An 18,736-nucleotide genomic window follows, 5' to 3' on the forward strand; every position below is an offset into this window, starting at 1 on the left:
GTGTGAAGGGCGTTTGTGAGTGTGTGTGAGTGTGAAGGGTATTAGTTGCTCAGTCGTGTCCAACTCTTGGCTACCCCGTGGACTGTAGCCCTCCAGGCTCCTCTGTCCATGGGGCTCCAGGCAAGAATCCTGGAGTGCGTTGTCATGCCCTCCTTTAGGGGATCTTCCCAATCTAGGGTCAAACCCAGGCCTCCCACCCTGCAGGCAGCTTCTTTACCATCTGATCCAGCAGGGATACACAAGAATACTGGGGTGGGTAGCCTATCTGCTCGCCAGGGGATCTGCCCAAGCCCGGGATCGAATCCGGGCCTCCGGCATTGCAGGCAGACTCGTTATTGTCTGAGCCACCAGGGAACCAGACAATGTGCTTCTCTGCACGCCTGTCTCCTGCTCCCCGCCCTCCTCCCCCCACCCGAAGAAAAAGCCCACCTTAATCCTGGATTTTTCAAGGGATGTCCCAGTAAACGAAATTTAAGGACGCAAGTTAATGATGCAAGGGTACACTGCCCACAGGAGAAGGTGGCCCAGACACTTTATATGGTCGGTCACGGTGTACTCCCCTGGGAAAGCCACGATTCTAAACACTGGGTCTCATTACAGCACTGCTGTAAGGACTCAACCCCTGTGCCAAACCCTGTGCCCTGATACTTTAAAATTGAGGTACAGGACTTCCCTGGAGGCACAGTGGATAAGAATCTGCCTGCCACTGCAGATAGCTCGGGTTCAATTCCTGGTCCGGGAAGATTCCACATGCCTTGGAGCAGATAAGCCCTGAGCCAGGACTACAGAGCCTGAACACCTACAGCAGGTGCTCTGCAGCAAGAGAAGCCAGGCAATGAAGCCCGCACACCGCGACGGACAGGAGCCTGCCCGCTCTGCAGCTGGAGGGAGCCGGCATGCAGCAGCGAAGACCCAGGCAGCCAAACGTGAACAGATTCTTTAAACTGAGGCACAAAATTCAGACAGTAAAGTGGTAACATGCAGAATCCTAAGCTTAATTTTTAAACAGATATTCATTTTTATAACCATTACCTAGATCAAGATACAAAATACTTCCGGCACCCTAAAAAGTTATCTCATGTCCCTTCCCAGTCAATATCCCCTCTCCTGCAGTGAACCTCTATTCTGACTCCTATCAGCGTCAATTAGTTCTGCCTACTCTTGAACTTCATGTAAGTGAAATTATACATTATTTTCTGTTTGTGCCTCACCTCTTTAGCTCAACGTAGCATCAGTGAGATTTCAGCCATACCGTCGAGCGTATCTCTTATGCACTTTTCTCTATTGTTGTCTAGTGTTTGATTGTATAAATCAGCCGTAATGCATTTATCTGTGCTCCTGTTAATGAACTTGTGGGTTGTTTCCAGTTTGGACTATTATGATAATACTGCAGTATACATTATTGTACATATGTTATCCTGGTTTTTGCTTTTGAAAACATTATAAATATACGGAATATTAAGAAATTACATGGAAAAGGAGATGGGTTCTTGCAAGAAGAATCTGCTTCCTAGATGGGTTTTTTAAAATTAGATTTTATGAATGATTGTGTAACTGTATGATTCCATTTAAATCACATTCTGAAAATGACAAAATTATAGCGATGAGAGAAAGGATTAATGAGATTGCCTAGGGTTAGAGCTGGTGAGGAGAGGGAGGGAAGTGTGCCTAAGGAAATAACACAAGGCAGATCTCTGTGTGGGTGAAATGGTTCCATGTCCTGATTGTGGGTGGAGGTTTTACACAAATCTAAGCTGTCATAATACCATACAAGCCATCATATCAAGGCCAACTTCCTTGTTTTGATATTGCATATAGTTATGTAAGATTTAGCTTTCAGTGGATAAATCTTAAGTAAAATGTAACCTTCAGTTCCCTTTCTGTACTACTTATGTAACTTCCTATAATTATTTCAAAATAAAGTTTTAAACATCATTACAAAACAAACAGAAAAAATAATGTATCTAATCCATGACAGTTGCTCAATAACAATAAAGTGTTGTTTTCTTTTTGGAGTTTTATTTATTAGGGCAAAATTTAAAAGTATGGAAAACGTCTCCTGTGGGAGCCGTCGGGTTGAGAGGATTCTCTGCGCTCCATGACGTGTGCTCGTCCACTGACCCCAGTGTGCTCCAGAAAGGGGGTTCCTCTGGCAAAAATGCCACTTTGCCTGCTGTGTTCAAGGCTCCCACAAGACCAGATAGTGTGAACTTGGTTCGCACCAACTTGCGCAAAAGCAACAGACAGCCCTTTGCTGTCAGTGGACCAGCAGGTCATCAAACCCGTGCCGAGTCTCGGGGTACCGGCAGAGCTGTGGCTCGAATTCCCAGTGTTCCAGGCGGCGGGACTCCCCATTCTGGCCAGGGTGCTTCTGGAAATATGTGTCGTGGGGGCCGCCTGTTTGCACCAACCAGGACCTGATGCCGCTGGCGCCGCAGAGCGCGTATGGCGCAGCAGCGATGAGCCACCTCCTCTGCACCAGCTGCCCCGGCCTCTCCACCGCTGGCCACGCCCAGAGGTCATCGTGCAGAGGAAGCTCCCGAACTTCCTTTGGTGGCTGAAGATAAAGTTGAAGGCTACAAGAAGACCAAGCAGGCTGTTTTGCTTCTGAAGAAACGGAAGGCCTGGAATGATATCAAAAAGGTCTATGCCTCTCAGCAAATGAGAGCTGGCAAAGGTAAAATGAGAAACCGTCGCCGTATCCAGCGCAGGGGACGCAGCCTCGTCTATAACGAAGACAGTGGTATCATCAGGGCCTTCAGAAACATCCCTGGAATTACTCTGCTTAATGGAAGCAAGCTGAACATTTTGAAACTTGCTCCTGGCGGTCATGTGGGGCATTGCATTCGGGCTGAAAGCACTCTCCGAAAGTCAGATGAGCTGTGTGGCACTCAGCATCAAGCAACCTCCCTCAAGAGTAACTACAACCTCCCCATGCACAAGATGCTCAATGCAGACCTCAGCAGACTCTTGAAAAGCCCAGAAATCCAAAGAGCATGCTGAGCACCGAGCCACAAGATTTATCGCAGAGTCCCGAGAAAGAATGCACTGGAAAACCTGAGGCTCACTTTGAAGCTGAATGCACTCGCAAAGACCATGCGCCGGAACGCCATTCTTCGACAGGCCAAGAACCACAAAGTCCGCCTGGATAAGGCGGCGGCAGCGCTAGAAGCCAAATCACATGAGAAGGGGGCTCGGGGCAAGAAGCCTGCAGTGGGAAGAAAGGCTGCAGGGCACCAAGAAACCAGCCGCTGCTGAGAAGCAGCCAGCAGGAAAGAAGGCCGCCCCAGAGGAAAAGAAGGCTGCTGCGCACACGTACAGTGGCTTACTCCGTAAGCGCCAGCTCATTTTGGGCAGCTGATTTTGAATAAAGACCTGAACAGAGAGGCAAGGAAAAAAATGAAAAATAAGTAAGTAAAAGTCCAGAAAAGTGGCGAGCACGGTGTACTGAATTTTCAGATACTAATCACCCATCACCAGGACTTGACTGTTGTCAGCATTTAGCTGTATTTTCTCCATCTAACTGTATCTCTAACAGATGAAATCTTTTTTCCACAATGCAGTTTTTAGGACCTTAAAGTTATAGACGTCTTCACGCTAAGTACGGCTGGCAATCAACAACATTGCACCATTCAACCACCGGTGCCCAAATCGGGCTCTCAGATCATGCCAGGCAGAAGCCCCCAAATGTTCATTCCATATTTAAGCTAACTAAAGTATTTCTTATTTAATACCTATCTGGTGAGCACCCCATCTGACCCAGGCAATTTGCTGGGCCCCGGGCACATAGCCATGAACAGGAAGGTAAAGCCTACCCTACTGGAGCTTAGAGTCTAGAGAGAAACTCCAGTGACAAATGAATAAAGTGATTTTGGATTTCAAGAAATATACAAGAAGGAAATAAACTATGCGGAGATGATGGAGAGGAACTCAAGGTCATGGGAGGCCTCTAGGAGGAAATGAAATTTGAGAACAGAAGACAGTCTTGCAAAGATCAGGAGCGGAAAGGTGGTAGTCCTGAGTACGGAAAGCAATCGATTTATTGAAGGAATTAAGGAGGCCAGGATGGCTGAAGTGGTGGGGATGGTGGGGTGGGGGATTGGGGGAGTCTCAGCTTTGTATGTCACAGCCCCCCTCACACATTCTCCAAAAGCAGTCCTCTTAGACCACAGGACCCTTGGAGAAGATAAAGAAAGATGTTCTGTTTTTTGGAGCACAAATCTCAATTTAGCACAAAAATTTGCTCCGAGCCTACTGTGTCCCGGTCACTTAGGCTCAAAATGGAGCTCGGTTTGTATCAGCTGGACTCATAAGCTGTCAGCTTGGACCCTCTCCCTTCTCTCTGCCCCTCCCCCACCCCACCCATCGGGGGCCCCCGAGACAGGTCCCGATGGCTGCTGTCCACTCACCCCCTCCCTCGCCAACCTCCTGCAGCCGCTTTAGTCCAAGGATGGGTAAAGGGACTGTTTAACGGAGCGTGGAGGGCAGGGAGGTGCAGGACCTGGGCTCTGGATGGGCAGGGGAGGCCGGACAGCTGGCGACCACGCTCCACAGGGACCTTGGGGGCCGCCCGGGCCAGGCAAGGACGCGGGGAAGGAAACGGGCCCAGGATGGATGCGGGCCCGGGCAGGCGGGAGGGCCCGGCAGTGATTGAAAGGTGCCACCTGTCAGCGCTCCACGGGAAACCGGAGCCTCCCCGTCCAGGGGGAGTGTTGTACCAACAGGGTAGTAAACAGTGCCAGTCTGTGGCCCCGGGCCCTCGCAGTGGGGGGGAGCTGGGGGAAAGGTGGGGGGAAGGTGGGGGCTAGAAGCCCGGGGGCTTAAAGACAGCCCGGGAGAGACACCGCTCAGCTCGAGGAAGGAGACAGCTCCAGGACCCCAGACAGAGGCCCCGCAGGTAGGCGAAGCCCTGCGCCCCTTTCCAAGCAGCCCCTCCGTCTGCCGAGCCCTCTGCCCACCTCCAAGGCCAGGAGCCTCTGAGCAGCGGCCCTGGTTGGAGAAATCCTCTCTCTCTCCATCACCATGCCAACTCTTTTGAGCTCCCGTCTCTTCTGTCCTGATGGGCAGAGAGGGCCTCGGAGACTTCCGAGTCCAGTTGGGGTGGGAGTCGGCATCTCTGAGCAGCTGAGGGGGCATCTCCAAGGGCGGTGGCTGGCTGGAGGACCACCCGAAGACAGACCAAGCGGCAGAGGTTGTGGAGGTGTCAGCAGATCCTCCCAGCACAGCTTCCACTACGTGGGGCTTGGAACTCGGGCTCCTGGCTGCTTTGCCTTCCCGTCTGCCAAGGCAAACAGGAAGAGATGGGAGCTGCCCCAGTGGACACAAAACCAGGGCGGGATGAAGGCTTCCCAGGCAGGGCAGGCGGACGGAGGCTACCGCGTACTTGGAAGCGAGAGCCGACCTCCTCAGCCACATCTGACGGCCCTCCTGGGGTCCCCCTCAGCCTGGCCAGGCGCCTTCCACGGGACCGTGGCTGAGGAGCCCATGGGGGCAGCGTCTCCAGCAGAAGCTCTGGGCTGGTCGTCAGGAGACCTGGGCGCTGCATACAGTTTGGCCATTTAATTGTGCTAAGCCCCACTATAGACAAGGGATTTCCACTCCCCGATCCTCAAATCGCTCCATCTGTAAAACGGGGCCAACAACGCCTATTCCGAGGGGTTAGAGCGAGGAAGCGGGGCGGTATAGGAGGGTGCCCACGGTGCAAGCTGTACAATTGTTAGTGCTGGAGTGTGTGTGTGTGTTAGTCATGCCTGACGCTTTGTGACCCCGTGGGCTATAGCCCGCCAGGCTCCTCTGTCCATGGGATTTTCCAGGCAAGAACACTGGAGTGGGCTGCTGTTCCCTTCTCCAGGGGATCTTCCTGACCCAGGGATCAAACCCGGGTCTCCTGCCCCGCAGGCAGATTCTTTTCCATCTGAGCCATAAGGAAGCCACTGCTGGGGTGGGTGGCGGTATCCTAGCGGCTCACTCTTCTGTGTTTCTTCACTTCTTGGCTATTTCCGACAGGCCTGGAGGGTGGAGAGCTGAGGTGAGAAACACGCAGGATGGCTGAGGGGTGTGTGTGTGTGTGTGTACACACCTGCCCTTCTCCTCCACGGTGCTGTGTGTGTGACACGTGGATGTAGGGTAAGACAGCTGCAGGGCTCAGCTATGTATTAGCCTATCACTGCCACACTTTGAGGCATAAAAGCGGCTCATTATCTTACCGGCATTCAGTTCTCTTTGCCTTGTCTTACCAACTAAATGCCCTCCTGGCTGAGTCAGGACCTTAATCTGGCCCAGGGCAGGGGAGGAGCCAACCTACACAACACAAGCTGATGTACGCCAAGTCCTCCTTCCGTGCAGGAGCACCCCCAACTACGCTCTATGCGTTGGCTTTCTTAACCCTCCACCATCCCTATGAGCTGAGACCTATTTTTATCTCCAGAACTCAAAACCCAGGCAGGGTAAGAAGCTTGCTCAAGGTCGCAGTGGGAGCTGGGAATCCCCTCATAGGAAGCTGAAGAATCAGTGATTTTCACCAGTGCGCCATACCACCTTCCAAACAAGAGCGCAAGGCGGGATGGGGCGTGTGGACCATTTAGACCAGCGCTCTCTATAGTTTCTTCTGCTAGAGGTGGCGTTGCTCAAGAGCGCGGTAGGGGCGCCTCAGCATTGCTGCTCAGCCGCTCAGTCGTGTCCATCTCTCTGCGACCCCATGGACCGCAGCACGCCAGGCCGCCCTGTCCTTCACCATCTGCCGGAGTTTACTCAAAATCATGTCCATCGAGTCAGTGATGCCATCCAACCATCTCATCCTCTGTCATCCCCTTCTCCCTCCTGCCCCTCAATCTTTCCCAGGGTCTTTTCCAATGAGTCAGCTCTTCACATCAGGTGGCCAAAGTACTGGAGCTTCAGCTTGAGCATCAGTCCTTCCAATGAACAGCCAGGACTGATTTCCTTTAGGATGGACTGGTTGGATCTCCTTGCAGTCCAAGGGACTCTCAAGCGTCTTCTCCAACACCACAGTTCAACAGCATCAATTCTTCGGTGCTCAGCCTTCTTTGTGGTTCAATCTCACATCTGTACCAGGGAAGCCTGTGGAAACTAGGGCCTCCTAAGACATTAATAGGGCTTCCCAAGTGGTGCCAGTGGTAAAGAACCCTCCTGCCCAGGCAGGAGGAGAAAGAGACTCGGGGCAGAGACTACCTCAGGGTAGATAAAGCAAAATGAAAAGATAGCAAGAAAAAGAAAATCCAAGGCCAAATATGTTTGGAGAAAAATGAGTTAAAGGAAGCTAAACAAAGTTAAGATTTCTTTACCACGGGGTATCTGCACTCTAAGTGCTAACGAAGCTGTAAGACTCTAAAACAGTTGAGAGTAGGCTGTTTCTGGAACAGTCTTAGCCAGTGAACACCCTCGGGTACCCAGGGCATCCTTCATTAACGTCTTGTTCTCTCACTCGGTCGTGTCCGACTCTGTGACCCCAGGGACTGCAGCCCCCCAGGCTCCTCCGCCTGTGGAATTTTCCAGGCAAGAATACTGCAGTGGGGTGCCAGTTCCTTCTCCAGGGGATCTTCCAGACCCAGGGATCGAACCCGAGTCTCTTTCGCCTCCTGCCTGGGCGGGCGGGTTCTTTACCACTGGCACCACCTGGGAAGCCCTATTAATGTCTTAGGAGGCCCTAGTTTTCCACAGGCTTCCCTGGTAGCTCAGCTGGTAAAGAATCCACCCATTATGCAGGAGACCCCGGTTCAATTTCCTGCATCAGGAAGACCCCCTGGAGGAGAGAATGGCTGCCCACTCCAGTATTCTTGGGCTTCCCTGGTGGCTCAGCTGGTGAAGAGTCCTCCTACAAGGCGGGAGACTTGGGTTTGACCCTTGGGTTGGGAGGATTCCCTGGAGATGGGGCAGGCTACCCACTCCAGTATTCTTGGGCTTCCCTGGTGGTTCAGCTGGTAAAGAGTCCGCCTGCAATGCAGGAGACCTGGGTTGGGAAGATCCCATGGAGGAGGGCGTGGCAACCCACTCCAGTATTTTTGCCTGGAGAATCCCCATGGACAGGAGCCTGGTGGGTTACAGTCCATGGGGTTGCAAAGAGTCAGACATGGCTGAGCGATTGAGCACAGCACGGTTTTCCACAGAACACAGTTTGCCAACTTGATCCAGACCGGCCCCGTCTGTGTTGGAAGTGAAGACTCTCCAGAGAGGCAAGGAGCCTCGCTCTGGTCCCAGGCTCGGGGCTGAGGTCAGGGCAAGCTCCTAGCTCCCTGCCGATGGGCGTTCCATCTCCCGGCTTCATTGATTTCCCTCCAGCTTTGATTCACTGCCAGAACTGTGGACCATGGGCTGTAGTGGGAGCGATGGAATTGAAGGGCAGTGTGAGCATCTTTGAAAATCCCAGCCCGCTTCCTGAGGAAACTGTGGGAGACTGAACCAGGACCCCCAGGCCCCGAATGGCTAGCAGGAACAGGGCCCTGGCCCTCGTATGCCCGTCTTCTTGCCTCTGTCCCAACTGCCCAGGTGCCGGGGTACTGTACCCAGAGTGATGGCCCTGCAGGGGGCAGGAGGTATTTTTAGCCAGTGACAGCAACGTCTGCTTCTTTTACTGCCTGAGTCATGCCCTGAACATTATTCGGGGATTATTTTCTCGTAAACAGACCCCCCCAAGAAGGGCAGAAGGAGCTGGCTCTGTCCCCCTACCCAGCTATTTTCGTAGATGGGACAGCACAACCATCCCTCAGTGTCAGTGGGGAAGCAGTCCCAGCCTCTCTGGTGGACACTAAGATCTGCAGAGGCTCTCGTCTCTCACATGAAACGGGGCAGCGTCTGCTTATAACCTACACGGTCCTTCCTGATACTGTAAGTCAGCTCAAGATCGCTTGTAATACCCAGTACAATGAAAATGTTATGTAAACAATGGTTAATAACAGTGTAAATGCTATGTAAATAGTTTGGAGTGGCTGCAGATTCAAGTTTTGCCTTTTGGAATTTTCTGGATTTTTTTTTCAAATATTTTCCATCCGTGACTGTACATACAGTGCTTGAAGAGGAAACCTCACATTGAAGCAGCACGCGCTCTCCTTCCTCCCACCCCCGGCAGCTGGAGGATCAGACTTCCCTGCGGAGGTTAATCAGGGAGAGCACATATCTGTTCTTCACCAAAGGGAACTCTGCCAGGCCCAGGGCCAGCTCTTCAGAGACTCACACACAGCCTGGCAGAGACCCAGACCCCATGCAGGCCCAGGGCTCCCCAAATCTCAGGCATTCTTACGCCATCTCTGCGGCTTAGGTATCTTATATCCTGCTTTCCTGAACGTCTTCCTTCGAATTAGCTGATTTTAACTTCAATAAATGCATTTATAAAAGAAACTTTATATCACTATTGGAAATGGAAACTCCACGTCACTGGCCAGAAATAGAACGTAACTGTAAAAATAAATCCAACTGGAATCAAAGCAGTCTTATTTGATTCTATCTAGAGACTCCTGTCTGCTTTGGGCTCTGAGCCTGCGGGCCCTGCGGACAGCTATCTCCATCAAAAGGGAAGAGAAGAAACTGGCCAGGGATGGGAGTATCAAACTGTAACCACCTCATTGACTTATTCAAAAAGGGGCCAAATCATTGAAAAGGCATTATGTGACTCTTTTTTTTTAAGTGTTTTTGTTTATTTATTTGCCTTTAGCTGTGCCTGGCCTCTGCTGCTGTGCCCAGGCTTTCTCTAGTGGCAGCAAGTGGGGTACTCTTCCCTGAGGTGCCCAAGGCTTCTCTTTTGACGGCTCTCAGGCCCCAGAGTGTGGGCTCAGTTGTCGTCGTCCAGGGGCTTAACTGCCCCTCCGCATGTGGAATCTTCTCCTACCAGGCATCAACCCGTGTCCCCTGCATTGGCAGGCGGATTCTTAACCACTGGACCACCAAGTCCTGACCCAGTGTTCTTTAAAGCCCAAGTCACAACCTGCAGAGGACCGTTCGGTGGACATCAAGTAAACAGAGCTGGCCCATCACCCCATTTGGGGGGAAGTGGTGCCCTCCCCCTTCAATTAACCAGGCGGAAAGTGGGTGCTGGTGTCTCATGTCCAAGCAATGGGGGCCCCGGGACTGAAGTGCAGGCGTCTGGACTCCAGGGCCTTCACCTGGAGAGAGGGGGCATGACCGGGTGTGTCTGTCTTCTCTTTCCAGACATGGAGCAGAAGGCAGGGAAGGCCTCTGAGGACGGGGCCACTGTGCCCCCAGCCGCGGAGGCCCCGGAGACCGCGGGAGGTGGCGGCTCTGCGGAGGAGGAGGCCGCAGGCCCCGCTGAGAGCGCCGCCAGAGCAGGGCCGGCCGCGGCGGGACAGCAGGAGCGGGCCCCGGCCGAGGACGGCGTCTCCGCTGAATGCGCGGCAGACGGGCTGGGTGAGGCCGAGGCGGAATCCCAAGGCGAGGCTGAGCTGCAGCAGGAAGACCGGGGCCAGGGAGCGACCACCGCGGCCCCTCGGAAGACCGACGGGAAAGAGCAGACCGACCCTGAGCCCGCGGGGGCTGCGGCGGACGGGGAGGGCGCGTCGGCCGCTGGGACGCGGAGCGCTGATGAGAAGGCGGCCAGGCCCGGGGCCAGGGAGACGGTCGACGCGAGCGGAGAGGCCGGGGCTGAGCTGAAGCAGGCTTCCGGGGCGCAGGAGGCCGAGGCTGGAGGCGGGGAGGCCGAAGGGCCGGGCGAGGCCGCCGCGGCCCCTCAGGAGGAGGGCGGCCAGACGGAGGAGCCCCAGGCTGAAGCCCAGGAGGCGGCCGGCGCGCCAGCGGCCCAGCTGGACTCTCCGAAGGCCGCCGTGGCGGACGAGGCCAAGCCCGAGCCGCAGGAGGAGGCGGCGGAGGCGGTGGTGAGTGAGGGAGCGGAGAGGAGGGAGGGGGCCCCACGGCGGTCCAGAGCCCCCCCAGCAAGCCCCTGTCCCGCTTTATTCCTCGGGGAAAGTCCGAGGGCCTGGGTGGGGGCAGGTGGGGGAAGCCTTGCTGGGCCCGGGCTGCCTTCCAGATCTTTCCGAAGCCTCGGGCGGGCAGGCACGAGCCCACCCAGTGCGCGTTCGTCCCAGGAGCCGGGCGGTCCCGATGACGAGCAGGACCAGGGTGCGGGGGCAGAGGCTGAGGACGGGGCAGCGGGGCCTCCCAGCTCCCCGGAGGGATGGCCCGAGAGCCCCACGGAGGAGGGCGGCAGTGCCAGCCCAGGTGAGGGGGCGCCTGGAACCCACCTGCTGCAGGGCCGGCCCGGGGGGCGGGGAGGGGCGTGGCCAGGAGCCCACCTTGCTGCAGGGCTCACTGGGGGGCGTGCGGGGCCCTCAGGAGCCCACCTTCCGGCCGGGCCCCCCCGGGGGGGCACGGGGGGAGACGGGGCCAGGAGCCCATCTTGCTGTAGGGCCTGCCTGGGGGGGGGCCGCGCCGCAGTCGCCCCGCTTCCCTCCTTCCTGTTCCTCTCCCTCAGAGGGGCTGAGCCCAGACACTGGCGCTTCTGAAGAACCCGGTCCTTCAGCCAGGTAATGTCAAACGCTGGAGCCCCAGCTCCCCTCCACACCACAACCTGCTCCCTTCAAAGCCTGGTGTCCCCTGAGACTGGGCCTCCAGCATCTAGTGTCAAGATATGCCAGGAATATTGCTGCCCCCTAGCTCAGGGCAACCCACTCCAGTGTTCTTGCCTGGAGAATCCCAGGGACGGGGGAGCCTGGTGGGCTGCCGTCTCTGGGGTCGCACAGAGTCAGACACGACTGAAGCAACTTAGTAGCAGCAGCAGCAGCTCAGGGCAGAGCCTGGGAAATGAGAAGAGCTGGAGCGGGGAGCAAAGGGCAGTGGGGCATCCCTGGCTGGCCTTCCACCCAGTGCTGAAGAAGCCTCCTCTCCAGCATCCCTAGGACTCTTCCTGGGAGCTCCCAGTCTCGTCTGTCTCCGCAGTCTCAGCATCACCAGTCGTGCGTGAGCAGAAAGCCTGAGTGGACAGCGACGCTGCCACTTGCTGTCTTAGTCGCTAGGTTGGTCCTGACTCTTTGGGACTCAATGGACTGTAGCCCACCAGGCACCTTTGTCCATGGGATTTCCCAGGAAAGAGTACTGGAGTGGGTTTGCCATCTCCTCTTCCAAGGGATCTTCCCGACCCAGGGATGACACTCGAGTCTCCTGCCTTGGCAGACGGATTTTTTTTTTTTTTTTTAACCTCTGAGCCACCGGGGAAGCCCCACTGTCTGCTCGTGGCTGTATCACTTCCCCCTCCTCCCCTGGGAAGTGGACACAGTCAGGGTACCTGCCTCAAAGGCTTCTTGTGAGGCTCAGATGATGCCTGTGTATAAAACACTCAGCCTGACGCCTGGTGCCTGAAAGGTGCTGGGTAACATGAGAGCCTTCCTCTTGCCAGGACACAAATTTTGTCGTTAGAAAGCCTGCCTTTATTTCGAGCTGAAAGTCACATCCGTGTGACCTTCTAGGGAAAGGTGCCTGGTGAGCATTCACATTCCCCTTCTCACAGAGGCCTTAGACCCACCTTGTCAGGTACCTCTGCCCACTATACAGATGGGGAAGCTGAGGCTCAGAGAAGTGACGTGACAGTCCCAAGTTGTTGTTCAGTCACCAAGCCGCACCCGACTCTTTGTGACCCCATGGACTGCAGCACGCCAGGCCTCCCTGCCCATCACCAGCTCGTGGAGTTTTCTCAAACTCATGTCCATTGATCTCATCCTCTGTCGTCCCCTTCTCCTCCTGCCTTCAATCTTTCCCAGCAGCAGGGTCTTTTCCAATGAGTCAGTTCTTCGCATCAGTATTAGAGCTTCAGCTTCAGCATCAGTCCTCCCAGTGAATATTCAGGGTTGATTTCCTTTAGGACGGACTGGTTTGACAGTCCCAATGGCAAATAAGAGCCCTAGGCAGGACCGGAACTCAGGTTAGACTTCAGATGTGCCCTAGTTCTAACCTACGCGGTCAGACTGAGCTTCACTCTTCCTTCCCAGCGCCTCCCCGTGCTGGGCCTGGAGGCATGTGTGTGAGGCGGGACAGTAGCTCTGTAGCCTCTTGGGCCGGCAGGAACCACTGCCCAGCCAACCTCCTCGCTGCAGAGGCGCGTCCCAGCCCCCCTCACGCTCCTCTGAACGTTTCCAAGCAGTGACTCTTCGCCCAGCGATGTGCCCCAGAGCCCCACGGAGCCCCCTCCGTCAGAGGAGAAGAAGAAAGAGAAGGCTCCAGAGCGCCGAGTGTCCGCTCCTACCCGGCCCCGGGGACCCCGAGCTCAGAACCGCAAGGCCATCGTGGACAAGTTCGGGGGGTAGGATTTGGGCGAGTGGCTGGCGGGGCTGAATTGGTGGAAGGATGGGGCGGGGGAGCAGCCCGAGCCCCAGAGGGACGTCTGATGGGTCCCCCCACCCCCGGGAGGACTGCCGTCTGATGGGAACCCCTTCCCGCCCCGGCGCACAGGGCGGCCGCGGGCCCCACGGCCCTGTTCCGGAACACCAAGGCGGCGGGCGCGGCGGTGGGCGGCGTTCGGAACATGCTGCTGGAGTGGTGCCGCGCCATGACCAGGAGCTACGAGGTGCGCGCGGCGGGCGCGGGCGGCGGCCGTGCGGGGGCTCCGGCGGGGCTGGGCGCGGGCGGCGGCCGTGCGGGGGCTCCGGCGGGGCCGGGCGCAGGCCCCTGACGCGGCTGCCGGCCGCCCGCAGCACGTGGACATCCAGAACTTCTCCTCGAGCTGGGGCAGCGGCATGGCCTTCTGCGCGCTCATCCACAAGTTTTTCCCCGACGCCTTTGACTACGCGGCGCTGGACCCCGCGCAGCGCCGCCACAACTTCACGCTGGCCTTCTCCACTGCAGAGTAAGCCGGGCTGGGGGCGCCGAGCGGCGGGGCCCCGAGAGGGACGGTCAGGCCGAGCCCGTGGCCACATCTCCTTGAATCCGACAGGTGCTTCTCGGATGTGGGGAGCTGGTTGAGGACGGAGCAGTGGGTGAAACCGACCAAATCCCCGCTTGCCCGTGACTCCTATTCTATTTTATATTATTTTTTGGCCCTTCCCCGTTGCATGTGGAATCTTAGTTCCTCAACCAGGGATCAAACCTTCACTCTTGGCGTTGGAAGCACAGAGTCTAAATCACTGGCCCACCAGGAAAGTCCCATGACTCACACTCTAAAGAGAGAGATAGCAAATACACATACATGCGGAATAAAATGCGAGGGGCAGGCGGAGAAAGCGCAGGCCAGTGAGAGGTAAGAGGAGGGGAAGACTGGGAGTTTGCAGAGACCTGGGGCCAGATTCTGACCCTGACTTTTGTTAGCTGTGTGATCTTGGGTAGTCTCCTTTACCTCTCTGAGCCTCTATATTCTGACCTTTAAAATGGGCATGACATTTGGCAGGGCTGTGATGAGAATTAATAATTAAAGTCCCTATCACAGTGCCTAACCCATGGCAAACATTTCAAAAACAAAAACCCTAGCTGCTGTTCTTATACTAAAATGAATGATATCACAATTGATACATATTTTAAAAATTAATTTATTTTTGGCTGCACGGACTTTCTCCAGTTGTGATGAGCAGCAGCGACTCTTCTTCGTGTGGCGCTCGAGCTTCTCTTGTCCAGGCTCTAGGCTCTTCGGCTTCAGCAGTTGTGGCTGGCCCAGACTTAGTTGCCCGGAGGCATGTGGAATCACCCCAGACCAGGGACTGACCCCATGGTCCCTGCACTGGCAGGCAGATTCTCAACCGCAGGACTACCAGGGAAGCCCCTGTCATGATACTTGTTATTCGCTGTGGGACCCGGAGGGAGATTTATTGCTGAGGTTCACACAGCTGGGTCCTGGGGCCACAGAGGGATGGGAAAGGGGTAGACTAGACAGACAGGAGGGGCGTGAGAAGCAGCGGGGCCCAGGGAAGACCCTGCGAGGCGAACACAAGGCTGCCAGGCGGTGGGGAGCGGAGGCATTCTCCCCACCAAAGCCTCAAAGCCGGACTGGGCCAAAGGCTTCCACCTCTGCCCCCAGAGAGGCCAGCCGGTCCCACAATGGCCTTGAGGCTCTCCAGGGGCTCATGCCTGGCTCACGCATCCTTTTCTGCCTAGGGGAGGCTTCTGAGCCACCGGTCTGGGCAGAGGGTGTCGTCCACGAGGACAGCTCTGAGGCCTGGGAAGGGACAGCTGAGGGCACTTCTGCAGGCCCGGAGGAGGGAGCAAGTCACTGGGGATGCTGGCAGCGTCTTGGTCCAGGAGGCCGAGCCCCCTGAGCGAGTTCAGGCCTGGCCACCAACCCGTGGGAAAGCCTGGGGCAGCCACCCTCCCCTCTCTGGGTCTCTGTGTCCCCATCGGCAAAACCAGTTGGCTGACACTGACCGGTGCTTTTCAGATGGGTCCCCCACCCCACCGGCAGCTTCCTCAAACGAAACAGTAAGTGGATGCCCAACACAGTAAACAGATGTAAGGGCGGCCTTTGTAGGCTGGGAGGGGCTCCCGGGGCACCCCAGGTCAGCGTCCAACCCCCCTCCTAGGATGGTTCTGAAGCATGTCTCCTGGGCCCTCAGGCACCAAGGATGCCATCTGAAAACTCCCAGACTTGGTGCTCCAGAAGCACTTCCCGGGTGGCTCAGTGATTTTTTAAAAAACCTGCCTGCCAACGCAGGAGACACCAAGAGACCCGGGTTCAGCCCCTGGGCCGGGAGGATCCACTGGAGGTGGTGGTTTAGTCTCTTAAGTCGTGTCAGACTCTTGACACCCGTGGACTATAGCCCGTCAAGCTCCTCTGTCCACGGGATTTTCCAGGCAAGAATACTGGAGTGGGTTGCCATTTCCTTCTCCAGGGGATCTTCCCAACCCAGGGATTGAATCCGGGCCTCCTGCAATGCAGGCAGATTCTTTACCAAAATGGCAACCAACTCCAGTATTCTTGCCTGGAGAATCCCATGGACAGAGGAGCCTGGCGGGCTACAGTCCATGGGGTCACAAAGAGTCAGACTCAACTGAGTACACGTGCATGCATGCAGAGTTGGTGCTCCGGAAAGCCCCTTCTGGTTTCACATTATCCTGCCCTGGGGTGGGGGCAGTGCCCTGGGGTGGGGGTGAAGGGGTCGGGAGCCCCGTGTCCTGCTCTGAGTTCGGAAGCACCTCTAAGGGCCGTGACAAGCCACGTGACCCAAGCGTGATCAGATGCCAGGCGTGATTGTCTGATTTGACAGTCAGAGCGATGCTTGTGTGGCTCCCAGCAGGGAGTTATGGGAGGTTGGAGCAGGAGGGCAGTGGCCAACCCAGCCCTGGAAAGGGAAACTCCTGGCCGGGGGTGTGAGCTCTCGGTCACCATCAGAAGGGCGTGTGGCTTGGCCCTGACCAGGCGTCCCTGGCTTGTGGCCACGGGTCATTGTCCTGCAGCTGCCAGGCTGTGCGTGTGTGGCCATGCCATCAGGCATGCAGGATCTCAGTTCTCTGCCCACGGGAGACTGGGGGTCACACGTGCACCCCTGCCAGTGGGAGCTCCAAGCCCTGACCACTGGACCACGCGGGAAGTCCCCCTCCCTCACTCTCTGACCCTCGGCAGCTGACGGAACATCTCCTAGGGCTGGGTATGAAGACGAAGAGTGCAAAGTAAGGGGCCCGGCCACAGCTGGCTCCCGTCTAGAAGGCTCCTCTGGTTCCCCAGGAGCCCAGCGCTGGGCCCCTGGGGGGCTTGATTAGTGAGCTGCCGGAGGAGCCTGCCCCGGCTCCCCAGGCCCGGTGGGAATGAAGCATCCGCCTCTCCTGGGTGGAAGCCGCACCTCGACCCACACCCAGGAGCCAACAGCATGGCGTTGGTTGCGGGGAGCTCGTCCTGGGCCTCAAAGCCCTTCAGTCCGTGCTCCTCACCTGCCCCAAGGCCCGTCTGGCTCGGCTCTTGGTCCAGCTGACTCAGCTCTGAGAGGATGCCCGCCGGGACCCTGGTGGCCCCTCCCGCTGGCACCCCGCGCAGTTGGGCGTCCGGCCAGGTGCGTCCGGCAGGCCCGCGGTGGAGTCCCAGCTGAGCTACTCGCTTTGGGCAAACCACCAAGATGCTGTGAGTCTCCGGCTCCCCTTCTGCCGGTTGAAGACAGAGGAGTGGAGTGAATGAGAGCATTCAGGAGAAGGCATTTAGAAGCTCCCTGCTGGCCTAGTGGTTCGGATCCCAGGCTCTGACTGCCCTGGGCTGGGCCGGGTCAGTCCCTGTCAGGGAGCTGAGACCCTGTAAGCTGTGCAGTGTGGCCAAAAAAAAAAAAGAGGGGAGAGGGAAACACTCGATAAGGCTCCTGGCACGTGGGGGCAAGGCCCCAACAGTGCTTAGATCAGATGGTTGGCCTCGGCGAGGCCAGGAGTAGCCCGTGGTCCCAAAGAGCAGCTGGGAAGTTAGGGAAACAGGACTTGTTGCTAAGTTCCATGCAGTTGCTCAAGCACTCCTGCCTCAGGACGTTTGCACCTGCTGTTTTCTGGAACCCCCTTCTTGCAAACATGTACCCGATTTACTTTTCTGAGCTTAAAAGTACTCTTTAAGAGAACTTTTCCTATTAAAAATCCCTTAGGGGAACTCTGGGCTTCCCTGGTGGCTCAGATGGTAAAGAGTCTGCCTGTAGTGTGGGAGATCCAGCTTCGATCCCTGGATCAGGAAGATCTCCTGGAGAAGGAAATGGCAACCCACTCCAGTATTCTTGTCTGGAAAATCCCGTGGATGGAGGAGACTGGTCAACTACAGCCCATGGCGTCGCAAAGATATGGACAGGACTGAGTGACTTGTTTCTCTCTCTCTTGTCGGGGAACTCCCTGGCGGTCCAGTGGTTAGGACTCTGCGCTCTCACTGCCGAGGGCCCAGGTTCAATTCTCGGTGAGGGAACTAAAATCCCAGAAGCTGTGAGGCACTGACAATGAATAAATAAACGCCATCACCAACATATTACAAAAGCAAATCCCCCTGAACACACACGTTCTGCCCTTCCCCGCCTTGTTTTTCTCTGTAGCAGCTCTCATCCTCTGACGTACCATCAGTTTCTGTTTGACGATTGCCTGTGTTCCGCCACAAGAACGTTGATGAGAATGGGGGATTCTTATTCTGTTCAGTGTTGAACTCCCCGGAAGAACGCCTAGCACGTGGCGCCCCTCAGTGCATGCACAGAGCCTGGCTGAGGCTGGAGAGTTGAGGCTGCAAGCCCACACTGTAGCCAGGATTAGCGTTCTGTGCTGTTCACTCTTCCTGCGGGGCCTGTCCTTCCAGAGGACAGACACAGGTGCACACAGACGGGTGGGTTACCACGGAACCCCAGACCGGAGGGCCCCGCTCCCACGTGACGACACGTGGGGCAGTGAACACACAGGTTTTGGAATCAAGCCACGCTGAGTCTGAGTCTTGACTCCGCTGGGCCTCAGCTGTCTCATCTGTACAATGGGATAGTTGCGCCAGATGAAGTCCCAGCGCTGCCGCACACAGTCCTGCGGGCTTCATCCTTGGGGGGCTGCCCTACCCCGTCCCTTAGACCCCCACCTCTTTCCCTGTCGGCTCTCTGACCTCCACCTCTCACCCCTCCCCGTCTGCCCCTCAGGAAACTGGCCGACTGCGCCCAGCTGCTGGAGGTGGACGACATGGTGCGGCTGGCGGTGCCCGACTCCAAGTGCGTGTACACCTACATCCAGGAGCTGTACCGCAGCCTCGTGCAGAAGGGGCTGGTGAAGACCAAGAAGAAATGAGGGGCTGGCCGGTGCTGGCCCGGAGGCCCCCTTCAGCTCCACGGAGGCGGCCCCAGTCTTAACTGCATTAAAGGCTCTTTGGTAAAATCCC

At 56.5% G+C, this 18,736-nt stretch overlaps 1 protein-coding gene and 1 pseudogene across 4 annotated transcripts; both read left to right on the forward strand.

Moving 5' to 3' along the window:
* Positions 1 to 2,038: 2,038 nt before the first annotated feature.
* LOC120876004 lies at positions 2,039 to 3,361 on the forward strand (annotated as a pseudogene).
* Positions 3,362 to 4,672: 1,311 nt separating this feature from the next.
* SMTNL1 (smoothelin like 1) lies at positions 4,673 to 18,736 on the forward strand. 4 transcript variants are annotated; one of them, XM_040259384.1, is made up of 9 exons: positions 4,686 to 4,897; positions 10,159 to 10,838; positions 11,049 to 11,181; positions 11,435 to 11,486; positions 13,094 to 13,255; positions 13,405 to 13,519; positions 13,647 to 13,798; positions 15,317 to 15,357; positions 18,501 to 18,736. In XM_040259384.1, the coding sequence occupies exons 2-9, from the start codon at positions 10,161 to 10,163 to the stop codon at positions 18,626 to 18,628; spliced, it is 1,461 nt and encodes a 486-aa protein (XP_040115318.1). In that variant the 5' UTR covers positions 4,686 to 4,897; positions 10,159 to 10,160; the 3' UTR covers positions 18,629 to 18,736. The 4 variants fall into 4 exon arrangements, with proteins under 4 accessions (XP_040115320.1, XP_040115321.1, XP_040115318.1 ...); XM_040259385.1 differs by having other exon boundaries at positions 4,687 to 4,897; positions 13,097 to 13,255; XM_040259386.1 differs by lacking the exon at positions 15,317 to 15,357 and having other exon boundaries at positions 4,673 to 4,897.

Source organism: Oryx dammah, unplaced genomic scaffold (genome assembly GCF_014754425.2).
Source record: "Oryx dammah isolate SB20612 unplaced genomic scaffold, SCBI_Odam_1.1 HiC_scaffold_17, whole genome shotgun sequence".
NCBI lineage: Eukaryota > Metazoa > Chordata > Mammalia > Artiodactyla > Bovidae > Oryx > Oryx dammah.